The sequence below is a fragment of the Dictyostelium discoideum genome (genome assembly GCF_000004695.1).
Source record: "Dictyostelium discoideum AX4 chromosome 1 chromosome, whole genome shotgun sequence".
Taxonomy (NCBI): Eukaryota; Evosea; class Eumycetozoa; order Dictyosteliales; family Dictyosteliaceae; genus Dictyostelium; species Dictyostelium discoideum.
Window position 1 is genome coordinate 2,294,988 of NC_007087.3, and position 15,479 is coordinate 2,310,466.

Here is a 15,479-nt window from a genome sequence, read left to right on the forward strand (position 1 = left end):
TTGAAATTTTATTAACCACATTAACCCTCCCTTCACACACAAACACATTACACAAATATTTCAAGATTAATTATTCATTCACACACTGTTAAAAAAAAAATAATAAATAAATAAATAAAAAAATAAAATAAATTAAATTAAAAAAAAAAAAAAAAATTCAAATAAAATGAATAATATAAATTTAGAATTAAATAATGAATTTATAGTTATAAATAATAATCAAAATGAATGGGTTAAATTAAATGTTGGTGGACAAATTATTCATACTACATTAACAACATTAACCAAAGAAAAAGGTAGTATGTTAGGATTAATGTTTAAAAAAGATACAACATGGAAACACACAAGAGACGAGAATGGTTTCATTTTAATTGATGCCGATCCACGTTATTTCATGGTAATATTAAATTTCTTACGTCATGGTGAAATCGTAGTTGAACCAAATTTAAATTATTATGGTGTTTTATCATTAGCAAGATATTTTGGTTTAAATAGTTTAACTGATTTAATTGATAATGAAGGTAAAAAGAAGAAGAAAAAAAAAAAAAAAAAAAAAAAAAAAACTATTATTAATTTTATTTTTTTTATTTTTTTTAGAAAATAATAAAAATAGTTGGTCAAATTTATTAGAAGAGAATTTTGTATCAAATGAATTAGATTATAATAGATGGATTGTTCAAAGAGATAGTCCAGGTTCAAATTTCATTTTGGAAGAAGGTAAATTTAAATTAATTAATAGAGCATATTTAGTTAGTAAGGAACAATTTAATCCAGATGATGGTGAGATTAGAATAACGGGTATTTGGACCAAAGATTCACAAGAGGATTTCTTTCAAGTTGCAACACGTTCAGATGGTTCAAATCAAGGTTCACCTTATTTTGAAGTTAAAAATGGTATAGAATTTCATTATAGTAGAGGTCAAGCAACAATAATTGGTCGTGGTTCTATATTACCATCGGGTATGGTTAAAATTAAGAAACAAGGAGAATTCTTTTTTGGTGCTGGTGTTCCAGTTCATTTCGAAATTTTCGATGATGGTTGCACTGTTTCTTTCTCTTTATGGGAAACTACTCATAATACTAGTATCACAATTGAAACTACTTGTACAAATAAAAACTTAACAAACTATTTGGTAATTCATAATAGAGAGAAAATTAATACAAATAGTATGTCCTCTTGGATTTCAAATTTGAAGGTTTCAAGATGGGATAAATCAACACCACGTAGAAATCGTTATAGAAGATTAACTGATAAGAGATTAAATTTAAATACTAGTATGTAAATTTTAATTTTAATTTTAAATAAAAATAAAAATAAAAAAAATAAAAAATTAAAAATAAAAAAAATCAAAATTAAAAAAATATTCACTGGGAAATCTGGACAAATCTTGGTTTTTTTTTTTTTTTGTTTTTTTCTCAAAATCCAAGTGCATGTTGTGGATCCCCAACTTTTTTATTTTTTTATTTGAAATTATAAAAAAAAATTAATTTTAAATTAATTAATAAATTAAAAAAAAAAAAACAATAAAAAAAAAAAAAATCAGTTAAACAACAAGGATTACAATAAAAACCTTTAAAAGAACACTCGGTTCTTAAATATATAAGAAAATTTTAAATAATTTAAGTGTTACTTGTGAAATTAAGTTATAAAAATAATTTAATTTAAAAAAATAATAATTTAAAAAAAAAAAAAAAACTGAACAAAGTTTCAAATTGATATAAAAAAAAATCTCAAACAATTAAATTTCAAAACAAAATAAAAAAGACACAACAAAAATTTCAAATAAAAAAAATTAAATAAAAAAAAATAAAACAATTATGGATTCACATAAAGATATAAATTTCAGTATTTGGTTTTATGACCAAGATCTAAAAAGTTACATCAGAATTTTAAATGACAAAGGGAAAGAAATTCAAATTGGAAATAATGAAACTAAAAATTTTAATGTTGCACTAAATCAAGATTTAAATTTTAAATTATTTTCTAAACAATATTTGGGTTTAGAAGGTTCAATCCGTATTAATATCGACAAAGATAATGAAATAAGTTGTACCAATACAATTGATACTCCAATCTCTATGGATTTTATATATGACAAGACAAATAATATTATAAAATTCAATATAACCAACAAAAGAAAGAATTTAAATAAAGTGGAAAATAACTCATTCTTCACTTTGGAAAAATCAACATTTGAAAGGAATGTCTCTGAAAGGAGTTATAATTCTCTTAAAGTTGTCCAAAGAAATTCAGCAAAGAAACCAATTTTTGTTGACATTGGTAATACTCGACGTATTACTATTCCACCAATTAGAAAGGTAATTGAAAAAGAAGAAATCGACTCAAAGGGAAAAATAATAAAAAAACCCACTGTAATTTGTAATTTCTCACCATTAAGTTCTGTTATATATGATTTAACAACCTATGACAAAAATGGTAATGAATTAGGAAAAGGTTTTGTCACTATAATTTTAAACGTAAAATCTACTTTTAGCTCCAAAATATTTGAAATTGAAAAATCAAAAATGCCTTCAAATTTAAAAATTAAATCAGTCCATCACAACGGAAAAGGTACTGAATTTATTTTTATTAATGAACATTCTTTGGTTGGGACTGCTGCTTCTTAAACTTTTTTTTTTTTTCATTTTATTAAAATTGTACATTTTTTCTTTTACTTTTTTTTAACTATATTTTTTAAAAATTTATAAATAAACTATAATTTAAGGATAATATTATCCAATATAAACCATTTTTTCATTAATATTAATAAAAAAAAAAAAAAAAAAAAAAAAAAAAAAAAAAAAAAAAGAAATAAAAGTGAAAGAAAATGTTGGAAATGATTTGATTGAAATAAATAAGGTTTTTTTTATTTTAATTTTATTTTATTTTATTTTCTTCTTTAATATTTTCTTAAAATTGATATAAAAATTTAATCCTTATCAAACTTTGATTTCAAAGCCTCAAAAGAAGGATTTGATTTACATTTTGAAATTGGATATTTAGTATTACTTGTATTATTGTTGCTATTTTTATTATTATTAATACTGTTGGTATAATTAATAGCAATACCATTATTATTATTATTATTAATGCTGTTATTACTATTATTATTATTATTATTATTATTATTATTATTATTATTATTATTATTATTATTATTATTATTATTATTATTATTATTATTATTATTATTATTATTATTATTATCTGTAGGTGTTGATGAAGAGATCTTTTCATTAATCATTGAAGCATAAAAAGAAGGAGCTAATGGGGGTGGTGGTAAACTAAATCCGCCAACACTATTACTGACACTATTACTGACACTACGGTGTTGTTCTGATAATGAACTACCACTTGATAAAAATGAATCATCCCTATTATTGCTACTTTCAATTCCACTTGATAAATCAGCTGATGATGATGGTGATGATACTGATGAAAAAGTATTTCTTGAAGCATTACTATTATTTTTCATACTATTATTATTATTATTATTATTAGCACTGTTATTATTGTTATTATTATCAGTGATTGATATTGGTACTGCTTTATTTCTAAATGCTGATAATCTTTTTGATTTTAAATTTGGATTTGGTTTATCAGGTACAATTCTTTCCCATTTAACTTGATGAGGTTGTTGATGATCATGAGTGGGTCTATTGTTATTATTTGATATTGGACTGGTTGAAGTTGAACCCATTGGACTAGTTGAGCCGACTGGACTTTGAGGAGCAGATAAAGTTGAAGGTGAAGATGAAGTTGAACTTGATCTAATATCATAGTCTGAATTGGTTGGGTTATCATCTTTTGAAACTTCAACTAAATTCTTTAATTCCTCAGTTGGATGCATTGACATATCGATATTAATTTTATTTTCATTTAAGGAGACAGCAGTTGATGACTCATTATTATTTGAACCACTAACTGTATCGATATCAATGTTTGATTCATGTTCATCAGAATTACCACCACTACCAACACCAACAACTCCTACACCACCAATACCAACGCTGCTACCACCTGTAAGTATTTGATAGATACCTTGATCTTGCATTTTCAATCTAAGATTTTCTAAATAAGTAATAATTTGTTGAAAAGATGGACGATCATCAGGGTTTGAAGTCCAACACATTGTAATGAGATCTCTAAACTCTGGTAAACAACTATCGGGTATTGGTGGTCTGAATGAGTCTTCCAATACCATTGAAATCCATTGAATTTGAGCGAAATCTTTGTATGGTATTTGACGACTTATACATTCCCATAATACAAAAGCAAAACTATATACATCGGCTTGTTGAGAATAATCGGTTAAACCTTTCAACACTTCAACGGCCATATAACATGGTGTACCAACAGTTTTTGTCATACGATTATCGACAACTCTAGAGAGTCCAAAATCAGATATTCTAATATTCCAATCTTGATCTATCAATAGGTTACCAGGTTTTAAATCTCTATGAATGATACCTAGTGAATGAAGATAATTCATACCTTTAGCTACTTGTAATGCTAAATGAACGATACGAGCATTTGATAGTGGACATATGTTGGCAGTAATGACACTATATAATGAACCACGTGAATAATAGTCACAAACCAAATACATTTTACCAGGTTGAGCCGAACCACCAACACAATGAACGATATTATCATGACGAAGAACCGACATGATAGTTGCTTCACTATGAAATTCTCTTTCACTAAAACCCAACTCTTCCTCATTGAATTGTTTGACGGCGATTTCATAACCTTTCCATTTACCACGTTTGACAACACCACTAACACCACGACCAATCTCTTTGGTTAATTCTAAATCCGATTGAGAGATATACTTTAAAACACTGATTTCACCTTGTCTAACGAATTCTATTAAATATTGTAAAAATAATTTACCACCACCATTGACTATTCTTTGTTTGTATTTATCGTGTCTAATTAGATGTGATAATATGTAAGAGATTGATTTTGATAGTGATGAAGTTGAATCACGATGAAGTAATTCTATGAACTTATCGATATCATCTACACCCATATTCTCTACACATGTTGGATCATATTTACAAAGGTTTGCCAATGTATTAACTATAAAAGGTGTTTCAACTGATAAACTATCAAATAATGATGAAACCAAATAGGGTATTATACCACTTTGAATTAGATGTTTCTTACATTGATCATTTGGTGAATTTGATATGATCATAAATGATCTAAATGCTTCTGATCTAACAGAACATTCATGACATATTATAAACTGTTTCAATAGGTTCAAGCCATTGCCACGACTAAAATGATCATGTATTTTCAATGATGTAGTTGATACCAACATATTTGAAATGGTTAATGATAAGAAAAATACATAATCAGTTTCCTCTTTGAAAATTTGATTAAATTCATATCCATACTGTTTCAGATTAATCTCATTATTATTTGAAATTATATAATTAATAGTATTTGATTCCCATTGACAAAACATTGGTATTCCAAAATAACCACTCTTATCATGTGTTGGCGTTATCAAATCCAATATACCATTACTAATTAAAAATGTACACAATGATTCATTAACACAAAAATTTGAAAATGATTTAAAAATTAATACTTTTTTTGAAATCTCTTGAAATTCTTTACAATATTCTAATAAATTTGATAATAATTTAATATTTGATTCTTTTTTTAAATCAACTTTAATAAATGATAAAATAAATAAAAAAAGTTAATTAAAAATTACTACTAATTAAAATTATTTATCATGATTTAAATAAACTTACAACTTGATGAAAGATTTGAAATAGTTTTTAATGTACAATTTACAGTTATATTATCTTGAATTGATAATAAATAAATTAAAGTTTCTTTAATTGAATCAGAAATTAAATATTCATTCAATTCAAAACTAATTTCTGATACTCTTGATAAAAAGATTGCACATGATCTTGGACAATCTATAAAATCTGATCTTGCAATTAATGATATTACATCTATACCAACCTCTTTAAAAAATCGATTTAAAAATGGTTTATAACACGATAAAATACATAAACTACTTGCAACTAATTTTCTTAATTCCATAAAATTACTCCAATTATCTAATGAAACTAATTTAAATATAAAATCCATTCCAAATTCTTTTAAAACTCTTTCTTTATTTTTATCTAAATATAAAAAATAAAAAAAATTAATATTATTATTTTAATAAATTAATTAATTAACTAATTTACTAATTATTATTATTATTATTATTATTATTATTATTATTATTATTATTATTATTATTATTATTATTATTATTATTATTATTATTATTTACCTTTTTCAATTAATTTTGCAAATATACCAATAATATGTATTTGAATTGTTGGATCAGGATAAAACATTAAATTCATTAAACCTTCAATACCAAATGAAAATAATTTATCAATTGTTGAAGGTTTATTTGACATTAAAGTAATTAATTGAACAACCTCTTCAATCCATTCATTTGAGAATGCTAATTCCTTTAGATTTGGATTTAATTCGTCAATGATTGTACAATGAAATGGTGAACCACAAATTGGTGTATCATCAATTTTTATACTTATTGAATATTCGCCATAGATTATTGGTTGAAGTTTAAGTAATGAATAGTCGGATTTACGTTGTTCATAAGTAAAGGCCATTTTACGATCCTCCACTGATATCGAATCCTTTTTAATTACATCAATTTGAAAATTTAATGATGTATTTACAATTAACATTCCCTTTGAATCAACTCTATATAATTTAATTTCATAAATGACACCTGATATACCTCTATATAATCCTTTACCAACTGCAAAACATAATGCTGGACATTCTTCACCTTTCTTACTTGATAATACATGAATACGACCACCACCACTACCACTTAATATCTCATCCATATTACTCATACTACTCATACTAAGATTTGTAAAATGTGGTAATTTCTCCATACTATTAGATTGAGTTTTCTTTGGTGGTACTAAAAATTCTGATGGTATCTCTTTCTCTAATGCTACCATTTGTAATTCTGTTCCTTCATATATTTTATAATCTTTAACTAATCTATAACTTTGTAATAATTTTGAATATGCCTTGAAATTAAAAAAAAAAATAATAATAAAATAATTAGTATAAATACATATATAGGTTTGTTTAATTTATAAATCTATTGTTTTTAATAATAATAACAATAATAATAATAATAATAATAATAATAATAATAATAATAATAATAATAATAATAATAATAATAATAATAATAATAATAATAATAATAATAATAATAATAATAATAATAATAATAATAATAATAATAATAATAATAATAATAATAATAATAATAATATACTTTTGAAGTTTCTCTTGGGTTAATTTCATCAACCACTTTTAAATATAATTGTTGTCTTGCTGGTGGTATTTGAAAAAGATTGAATAAAAGTGTTTTAATCATCCATATTGATTGATTCGGATGAATTTCTAAAAACAGTTTATTATTACTATTATAATTTATTAAAGTACCATTACTATTATTAGCACCATCTCCGCTTTGTTTCGCATTGTTTACATGAACCAACACTCTCATTCTCGAAAATGTGTGGGGGTTTTTATATTTTCAAAAAAACATAAAAATACCACCATACACGTTTATATATATAAAAGGTTATAATTTTTTTTTTTTTTTTTTATTGTTGCAAAATTTTGATTAAGATTTGTTTTTTTTTTTTTTTTATTATTATTATAAAATTTTTGATTAAGATGTACTTTTTTTTTTTTTTTTTAAATTTAATTTTTTTTATATTTTTTTTTTTTTTTTTTTCTCCTACTGTTTTTTGATTTTTGATTTTTTTTTTTTTTTTTTTAATTTTTTTTAAAAAATTTTTTTTTATTTTTTAATGTGATATATAGTTAGATTGGGTTGGGTTGATTGATATTAATACTGATTTGTGAATTGTGGTTTTTTTTTTTTTTTTTTTTTTTTTTTTTTTTTTTTTGTTTTAAAAATTTAATTTTATAATTATTTTTTTTTTTTTTTTTGTTTTAAAACTTAATTTTTTAATTATTTTTTTTTTCTATTTTTTTTTTCACTTTTTCTATTTTTTCTCAAAACAAAAAAATAGGAAGCCAAACGGAACTTTCTTTTGAAACATATGAACAAGCATATATGTGATTATAATTCGGCTTTTTTAGAATAAAAAAATAAATTTTATAAAAATGAAAATAATTTTTTTTCGAATTTTCGAGTGATCATTTTTTTTTTCATTTTTTGGTTCCACTCCAAGCATAAGAAGTATATTTTTTTTAAATTTAAAGTCAAAAAAAAAAATAAAAAAAAAAGAGATTTTTCTGAATCTTTTTTTTTTAATTAAAAAAGTTAAATGATTATTTTAAACATATTTAATTAAAATATTAAAAAAAAAAAAAAAAAAAAAAAAAAAAAAAAAAATCACCAAAAGAATATTATTAGGAAAAATTTATTGAGGTTGCTTGTATTAGTTTAAAAAAAAAAAAAAAAGAACAAACAAAAAAAAACACTGGTGATTTGGTTATTAAAAAATAATTGCCATTAGTAAATAAAAAAATATTAAAAAAAGACTAAACAAAAAAAAACACTGGTGATTTGGTGATTCAAAAAAAAAATAATTGCCATGAGTAAATAAAGAAATTAAAAAAAATATTAAAAAATAAAAATATAAAAAGATAAATAAGTTTCATCACATTTTTTTATTTTTAAACTTCGAATTTTAAAAAAAAAAAAAAAAAAAAAAAAAAAATTACCAACAGATTATTAGGGTTCGGAAAAATAAATTTATGAGGTTGTTTTTAAAAAAAAAAAAAAAAAAAAGACTAGAAAATTAAAAATAAATAAATAGTTGTCTAAATAAATGTTAAAAGACAATCTTACAATTTTTACGGATTAGTGATAAGATGAGCCTGGTCTTTGGGAATTTTTAAAAAAAAAAAAAAAAATCAAAAAAATCAAAAATATCTTGGCACCCAGCCGAAGAAAAAAAATAATTGTTCCATTGGTGAGTGGAATCAAAAAAAGAATGTTCATCTTATCTAAAAATAGTAAATGAATGGTTTTTGTTGAGAAAATTCATTGGGGAATTTTGAAAATCCTTAAGATTAAGATGGGATTTGTTCGTAATTTATTGCTGTGCATTTGAAATTAAATACCACAGAGTTATTTTTATTTTATTTTTATTTTTATTTTTTTTATTTTTTTTTTTTTAACAATAATAGTTTTTAGTATAAATAGTTTTGTTTTTGTTAAAGCTCAACACCAAATTCAAACAGTTGGAAAAAACAAATAAATAAATTAAAATTTTTTTTTATAAAAAAAAAAAAAAAAAAAAAAAAACAATACATATATATATATTTATAAAATAAAATGAAATTATCATATACAATCTTTTCACTATTTATAATTTTTAATTGTTTTTATTATTTTTCAGAGTAAGTTTAAAAAACTTTTAAATAAAAAAAAAAAAAAAATAGTATTTAATTAATAAAATTTAATTATAAAAAAATATTAGAGCCCAATCAATTACTTCTATTAGTAGCATTTATAAAGGAATAACTCAAAATGTAACATTAACCGGTACTGGATTCACACAAACAACAAATCTTACACTTAAAAATACTTTTTCATTTTATGGAGTTGTAATTCAATGTCCATCAATAGTTTTTAGTAAGTTTTTTTTTTTTTTTTTTTTTAAAGAATTTCAATATTAATATTTTATATATAAAAAAAAAAAAAAGTTAATTCAAATAGTATGCAATGTGAAATTCCTTTAGCATGGGCATCGGATTATACTCAAGTTGCAATTAATAATACATATAATTCAAGATATCTTACAGCCATCTCTACCACAATGGATAAAGTTGAAATTTTATCATCAAGAATTGTAAAAGTTACAGGTGATGCTTTATTACCAGTAAATTCTACTTTCCAACTTCAAATATACAATAACACAAAATATAATCTTACATGTAAATCTGAAACATTATACAAGGTTTATTCATGTGAAATTCCATTTGATAACTTATTAACCAACTGTTTTAGAATTAATTATATTGATTCTTCAAGTTCAACTTATGAATATGTCTATTTAGGTATGTAGAAAGTTTATTTTTTAATAAGAATGATATTTTTAAAAAATAAATTACTAACATTAAATTTATATTATTATTGAAAATAATATTAATAGGACCAACATTAAATTCAATTGAATTATTAGGAAATTCATTGAAATTTGATGCAGATGTTCATTGCCCAACTACAGCTCCATCTTTAAGTATTATTATTAACTCTATCCCATTCTCAAGTAATATCCAAAATTCATTTGGTAATACTTATTTATATCAACCAACATTCACTCTTTGTACCGACTTTTCCAAATTATTTAATATTTCCATTACTGCCTCCTTTTCTTATTCTTCTTCAATTAAGTTTACTTCAAATATGATTAAATTTGATTGTTCCATTGGTAAAGCTACTTCCTCTGATAATGGAACATCCACTCCTGTACCAACTTCTGAACCTTCCTCCACCCCAACTCAAACTCAAACTCAAACTCCAACTCCAACTCAAACTCAAACTCAAACTCCAACTCAAACTCATACACCAAAACCAACAATCCCAAATGAAACAAGTGAATTTTATGATTCCTCTGCATCAAATCTCTCGATTACTAGCACTTTCTTTATTTTATTAATGATTGCTTTATTATTTTGAATAATTAACAAAATAACAAAAAAAAGATATATAAACAAACATCAAAACATAGATGTATAAATAAATATTTTAATTAAAGAAATATTTAAATAAAATTTATTTTTATAATTAAAAAATAAAATTAAAAATAAAATTAAAATTAAAATTAAAATTAAAATTAAAATTAAAATTAAAATTAAAATATAAATATAAATATATTGTAAATCCACTTGAATTTAGAAAATTATTAATATTTTTAATTATTATAATAAATATATAATTTTTTTTTTTTTTTTTTTAAAAAAAATTTATTTACAAATAATTAATTACAATAATTCTTATAATAAAATAAATATTTTTTTAAAAATCCAACCACTTTGTTGATCCCATTATATGGTGAATTGTAATTTCGAAATATTGCGCAAATTTTACAAAATATATTTATAAATAAATATTTAATTTATTGATTATTTTCTTTTTCTTTTTTTGGTACATTTTTAAATTTAATTGTACCATTTTCAGTTACACCAACCTCAAGACCTAAATCTTTAAGTTCATCATTATTTGCAACACCTTTAACTTTCAAACTTTCAATTAAATTTTGATTCTCTACATTATCTTCACAAAGATTTCTAATTGCAAATACTGACCATTCTTTAATATCTATATAAATTATTAGTATTATTATTATTATTAGGAAAAATCATAATCTTAGTAACTTATTTATTTATTTATTTATTTATTTTAAATTATTATAATAATGATTATTATACATACATGGATTATTAACATCAAAACGACAATGATTTAAAATGATTTCAATACCACCTAATTCACGAATTTCATCTTGATTACCTCTATTTTTGTAAGATAAATTACCTAAAATACGAATGAGTTCAATTTTGAAACCTTTATCTTGTGATTCAATATTTTTATTAAACCCTTTTGATGTTACAGTTTCACCATCTGTTGTTGTTGATGATGATGATGATGATGATGATGATGATGATTTGTTTGTATCACTACCATAATTACCATGTAAAGAACCAATACAAATAGCAACTAAACCTTTTTTTCTTAATAAAGTATTTAAATCGAATTTTTTAGAAGCAGATGGATCAATTGCACTATCCTTTGAGAATGGATCATTTAGAATTTGATTAACTGGATCCTCTTCCCCCTCTTGTTGTTTAGTTGGTATTTGGTTTGGTTTAAATATTGATAATGATAATGATAACATCTCTTCAGTGTATGATGTAATATTTGCAAATATTTTAATAAAGAAAAAGATTGCATCGAAATCTGATTGATTTAAACTTGTTGTCAATTGTTGAGTTTCAACTTTTAAATCTTTACGAGCGAAGTCTAAATTATATAAACTTGCCAATTCATCAATCATGAAATAACAAGTCTTTAAATCAATTATTGAATCTTTTTCAATATATTCTTTAATATTCTTCTTATCACCATCATGTATAATTGAATCTAAAAGATTTAATAATTTAACTTGATTTTTATTTGTTTTACCTGTTGTTGTTGTTGTTGTTGAATCTGTTGTTGAATCTGTAGATTCTGTTGTTGTTGATTCAGTTGTTGATTCAGTTGTTGATTTAACTAATTCAGTTGAATATTTATTATCTGATAATGATTTATATAAATCAATGAATAAATCATTGATAAATAAACTTTTGGAAATTAAATGAATCCAATGAAAATTTTGAGTATTATATTCGTGATCGAATGTATCATCTTCTTTAATTAACTCTATAATTAATTGAACTAATCTTTTATTACAAACTAAATCTTTCATTCTATCTTTACTATTTAATATACAATTATAAATTAACATTAAATTGGTTGGTAATAATTTAAATTCATCATTATCTTTATATTTTTCAATTAATATTCTAAATGTTAAAAAAATATATTATATGTTAGTGTGTGTATTTATATATATATATATATTTACATATATGTTTTATCTCATGAGAATATAAATATATATAATTACATTAAATTATTTGGATAGATATTTGACCATAATAAAGATTGAGTTTTATCATTTAAAACAATACCATTAATTAATAATTGATATAATGATGTTAGGATATTTTTTTTATTAAGAGTTATTTTAATATTATTATTTTCATTTATTAGTTGATTTATTATGAAATTTATAAAATTTGAATTTGAAATTATAATATTTTGATTCTCTGAAACATTTGCGCATAAGTTTCTTAAAAATCTAATTGATGTTAAATTGAATTTAAATAATTTTTCATTATTATCACCATTTGCTGTTGTTGACTTTATTATATAATTCATTAAGATATTTAAAAATTCATTATGTTTATTTGATATTTCTTTTCTAACATCAAATTCTTTTGAAAGGTTAAATAATTCTGTGATATCTGTAATCATTGTATCCTCATCCTCTCCATTACTAATTTCTTTTGATAAACATTCTAATAATGATTTTATTATTTCTGTTGTTGAATTTACTTTCATATTTTTATTTATTTGTGTTTTGTTTTCAAAAAAAAAAAAAAAAAAAAAAAAAAAAAAAAAAAAAAAAAAAAAAAAAAATTGTGATTTTGTTTCGTTTCAGATTTCAAGCTAATTTTTAAATTTTTTTTTTTTTTTTTTATTCATTTTTAAGATAAAAAAAAAAAAAAAAAAAAAAAAAACCAAAAACAGAATGGTTACATTCAGTTTATTATATTTTTTTATCATTTTGTGTATATTTGAGTTCTCCATTATAATATAATTTTTTTAAAATTAAAAAAAAAAATTAAAAAAATAATTTTGGGGTGTTTTTTTTTCACTTTTTTTTTTTTTTTTTTTTTTGTATTTGTTTTGTGGTAGATTTATAAACTATCAATTATTTTTTTATTATTTATTTTTGCATTTGAAATTTTTAATAAATGGTAGTAGTTAATGGCTTTTAATTCATTTATCCTATTTTTTTCATTTATTTGTTTTCTTTCTTCTTCAGTTAAAATTGGATTTGTAATTCTCAATATTTCATTTGATTTCGATTTTGAAGAACAACAACAACAACAATCATCGTCATTAATTATATCAGAAGAATATTTTAGTAATCGACTACTATCATCTTTTGATAAACCTATTTTTGAATTATTCTCTAAATGATTTTCTAAATCTAATTTTAATTGTTCTTGTCTCCCAAATTCTAATATTTGTTCATTTCTTTCTTTTTCAATTGCTTCATGTTCTTCTATTAAAAATGCATATATTGAAGTATCCATTTAATATATAAATAAATATATTAGTTATTTATATATTTATATTTTGGATTTGTTTTAAATAAAATTAAAAAAAAAAAATAAAAAAATAAATAAATAAATAAATAATTAAAAAAAAAATATAAACAATTTTAAAATAATTATAAATATTATTTGAAAATAAAAAATTACTAATATTTATAATTCTTTTTTATTTTTATTACTTTTTTAAATAAATATTTTTTTTTTTTTTTTTTCATTTTTTTTTTTTTTTATTTTCTTCACTTAAACACAACCCCTTATTTTGACATCGAAATAAAACTCACGCCACTATTTTTTATTATTTTTAATTATTTGTTTTTTTATTTTTATTTAAATTATTATTTTTTTTTTATTTTTAATTATTTTTTTTTTTTTTTTTTTTTTTTTTTAATTATTATTATATTTTTTATTTTCAAAATTAACACTAATTATTTTTTTATATTATTTCAATTTAAAAGATGAGTAATAGTGGAAAAACTTTAAAGTTTTTAGCAAATAGTGTATGGAGAGGTTCTTTAAATGGTTCTGGTATGACAACTAGTGGTGGAAATGCATTTAAAAAAGGTATACAAATATAAATATTAAAATATGTAAAATAATATTTAGTACTAATAATTAAAAATAATAAAAAACAATTAAAAAAAAAAAGGTCTACCATTAGAAGTACCATCTTTAGCGAGAGGTTTACCAGATTCAAAACAAGATGAAAATAAAACTAACCCTGAAGAACTTGTAGCCGCTGCACATAGTGCTTGTTTTACTATGACTTTAAGTGCTATTTTAGGTGCACATAAGTTATCACCAAAGGAAATAGATACCAAAGGAACTTTAACATTGGAAAAAAGACCAGATGGTTTCAAAGTTTCAAGTATTCATTTAACTTGTAGTGGAAATGTACCAGGTATTGATGAAAATAAATTCAAAGAATATGCCAACATGGCAAAAAAGAATTGTCCAATGTCAAAGTTATTTAATAATAATTGTGATATTTCATTAGATGCAAAATTAGTTTAGGTCTAAAACCAAAACCAAAACAAAACAAAACAAAAAAAAAAAAAATTATTTGTAAAAAGAAAATAAAAAAAAAATAAAAATTAAATTAAAAAAAAAATCTTTTTTTTTTTTTTATAATAATAAATATTAATTTCAAATAAAAAAAAAAAAAAAAAAAAAAAACAGAGTATCTATTAATTCAAAAAAACAAAAAGTATTAAGATCAGGATTATCATATTTTTAATTTTTTTTTTTTTTTTTTTTTTTTTGATGATTTTATTAAATTTAATTAATTTTAATGTTTTTTTTTTTTGGATTAAAAAAAGAATAATCTGATTAAGGAATAATTTTTATTTTTATTTTTATTTCAAAATTTTTTTTTTTTTTTTGTTTTTTTGAAATTTAAAAATAATTTTTATTAGTAATTGTTTTTTATCATAAAAATGATATTAATAAACATTAATTGAATATTGTTGGC

General features: G+C 21.3%; 7 protein-coding genes across 7 annotated transcripts; 4 read left to right on the top strand and 3 right to left on the bottom strand.

The window, feature by feature from the left end:
* Nucleotides 1–166: 166 nt before the first annotated feature.
* Nucleotides 167–1,283, top strand: DDB_G0269022 (hypothetical protein; the record flags this gene model as incomplete). Its single annotated transcript, XM_641938.1, has 2 exons — nt 167–521; nt 598–1,283. The coding sequence occupies 2 exons, from the start codon at nt 167–169 to the stop codon at nt 1,281–1,283; spliced, it is 1,041 nt and encodes a 346-aa protein (XP_647030.1).
* Nucleotides 1,284–1,818: 535 nt separating this feature from the next.
* Nucleotides 1,819–2,628, top strand: DDB_G0268874 (hypothetical protein; the record flags this gene model as incomplete). Its single annotated transcript, XM_641939.1, has 1 exon — nt 1,819–2,628. The coding sequence occupies one exon, from the start codon at nt 1,819–1,821 to the stop codon at nt 2,626–2,628; it is 810 nt and encodes a 269-aa protein (XP_647031.1).
* A 302-nt stretch (nt 2,629–2,930) lies between these two features.
* DDB_G0268876 (filamin/ABP280 repeat-containing protein) lies at nt 2,931–7,586 on the bottom strand (the record flags this gene model as incomplete). The annotated part of the gene is made up of 4 exons (XM_641940.1): nt 2,931–5,686; nt 5,773–6,156; nt 6,312–7,095; nt 7,353–7,586. The coding sequence occupies 4 exons, from the start codon at nt 7,584–7,586 to the stop codon at nt 2,931–2,933; spliced, it is 4,158 nt and encodes a 1,385-aa protein (XP_647032.1).
* Nucleotides 7,587–9,395: 1,809 nt separating this feature from the next.
* Nucleotides 9,396–10,742, top strand: DDB_G0268878 (hypothetical protein; the record flags this gene model as incomplete). The annotated part of the gene is made up of 4 exons (XM_641941.1): nt 9,396–9,460; nt 9,541–9,695; nt 9,767–10,120; nt 10,216–10,742. The coding sequence occupies 4 exons, from the start codon at nt 9,396–9,398 to the stop codon at nt 10,740–10,742; spliced, it is 1,101 nt and encodes a 366-aa protein (XP_647033.1).
* A 439-nt stretch (nt 10,743–11,181) lies between these two features.
* Nucleotides 11,182–13,229, bottom strand: atxn10 (hypothetical protein; the record flags this gene model as incomplete). Its single annotated transcript, XM_641942.1, has 3 exons — nt 11,182–11,384; nt 11,499–12,628; nt 12,733–13,229. 3 exons carry the CDS (start codon nt 13,227–13,229, stop codon nt 11,182–11,184), a joined length of 1,830 nt encoding a protein of 609 aa, XP_647034.1.
* Nucleotides 13,230–13,588: 359 nt separating this feature from the next.
* Nucleotides 13,589–13,990, bottom strand: DDB_G0268882 (hypothetical protein; the record flags this gene model as incomplete). Its single annotated transcript, XM_641943.1, has 1 exon — nt 13,589–13,990. The coding sequence occupies one exon, from the start codon at nt 13,988–13,990 to the stop codon at nt 13,589–13,591; it is 402 nt and encodes a 133-aa protein (XP_647035.1).
* A 476-nt stretch (nt 13,991–14,466) lies between these two features.
* On the top strand, nt 14,467–15,022 carry DDB_G0268884 (osmotically inducible family protein; the record flags this gene model as incomplete). The annotated part of the gene is made up of 2 exons (XM_641944.1): nt 14,467–14,572; nt 14,658–15,022. The coding sequence occupies 2 exons, from the start codon at nt 14,467–14,469 to the stop codon at nt 15,020–15,022; spliced, it is 471 nt and encodes a 156-aa protein (XP_647036.1).
* Between the last annotated feature and the right edge of the window lie 457 nt (nt 15,023–15,479).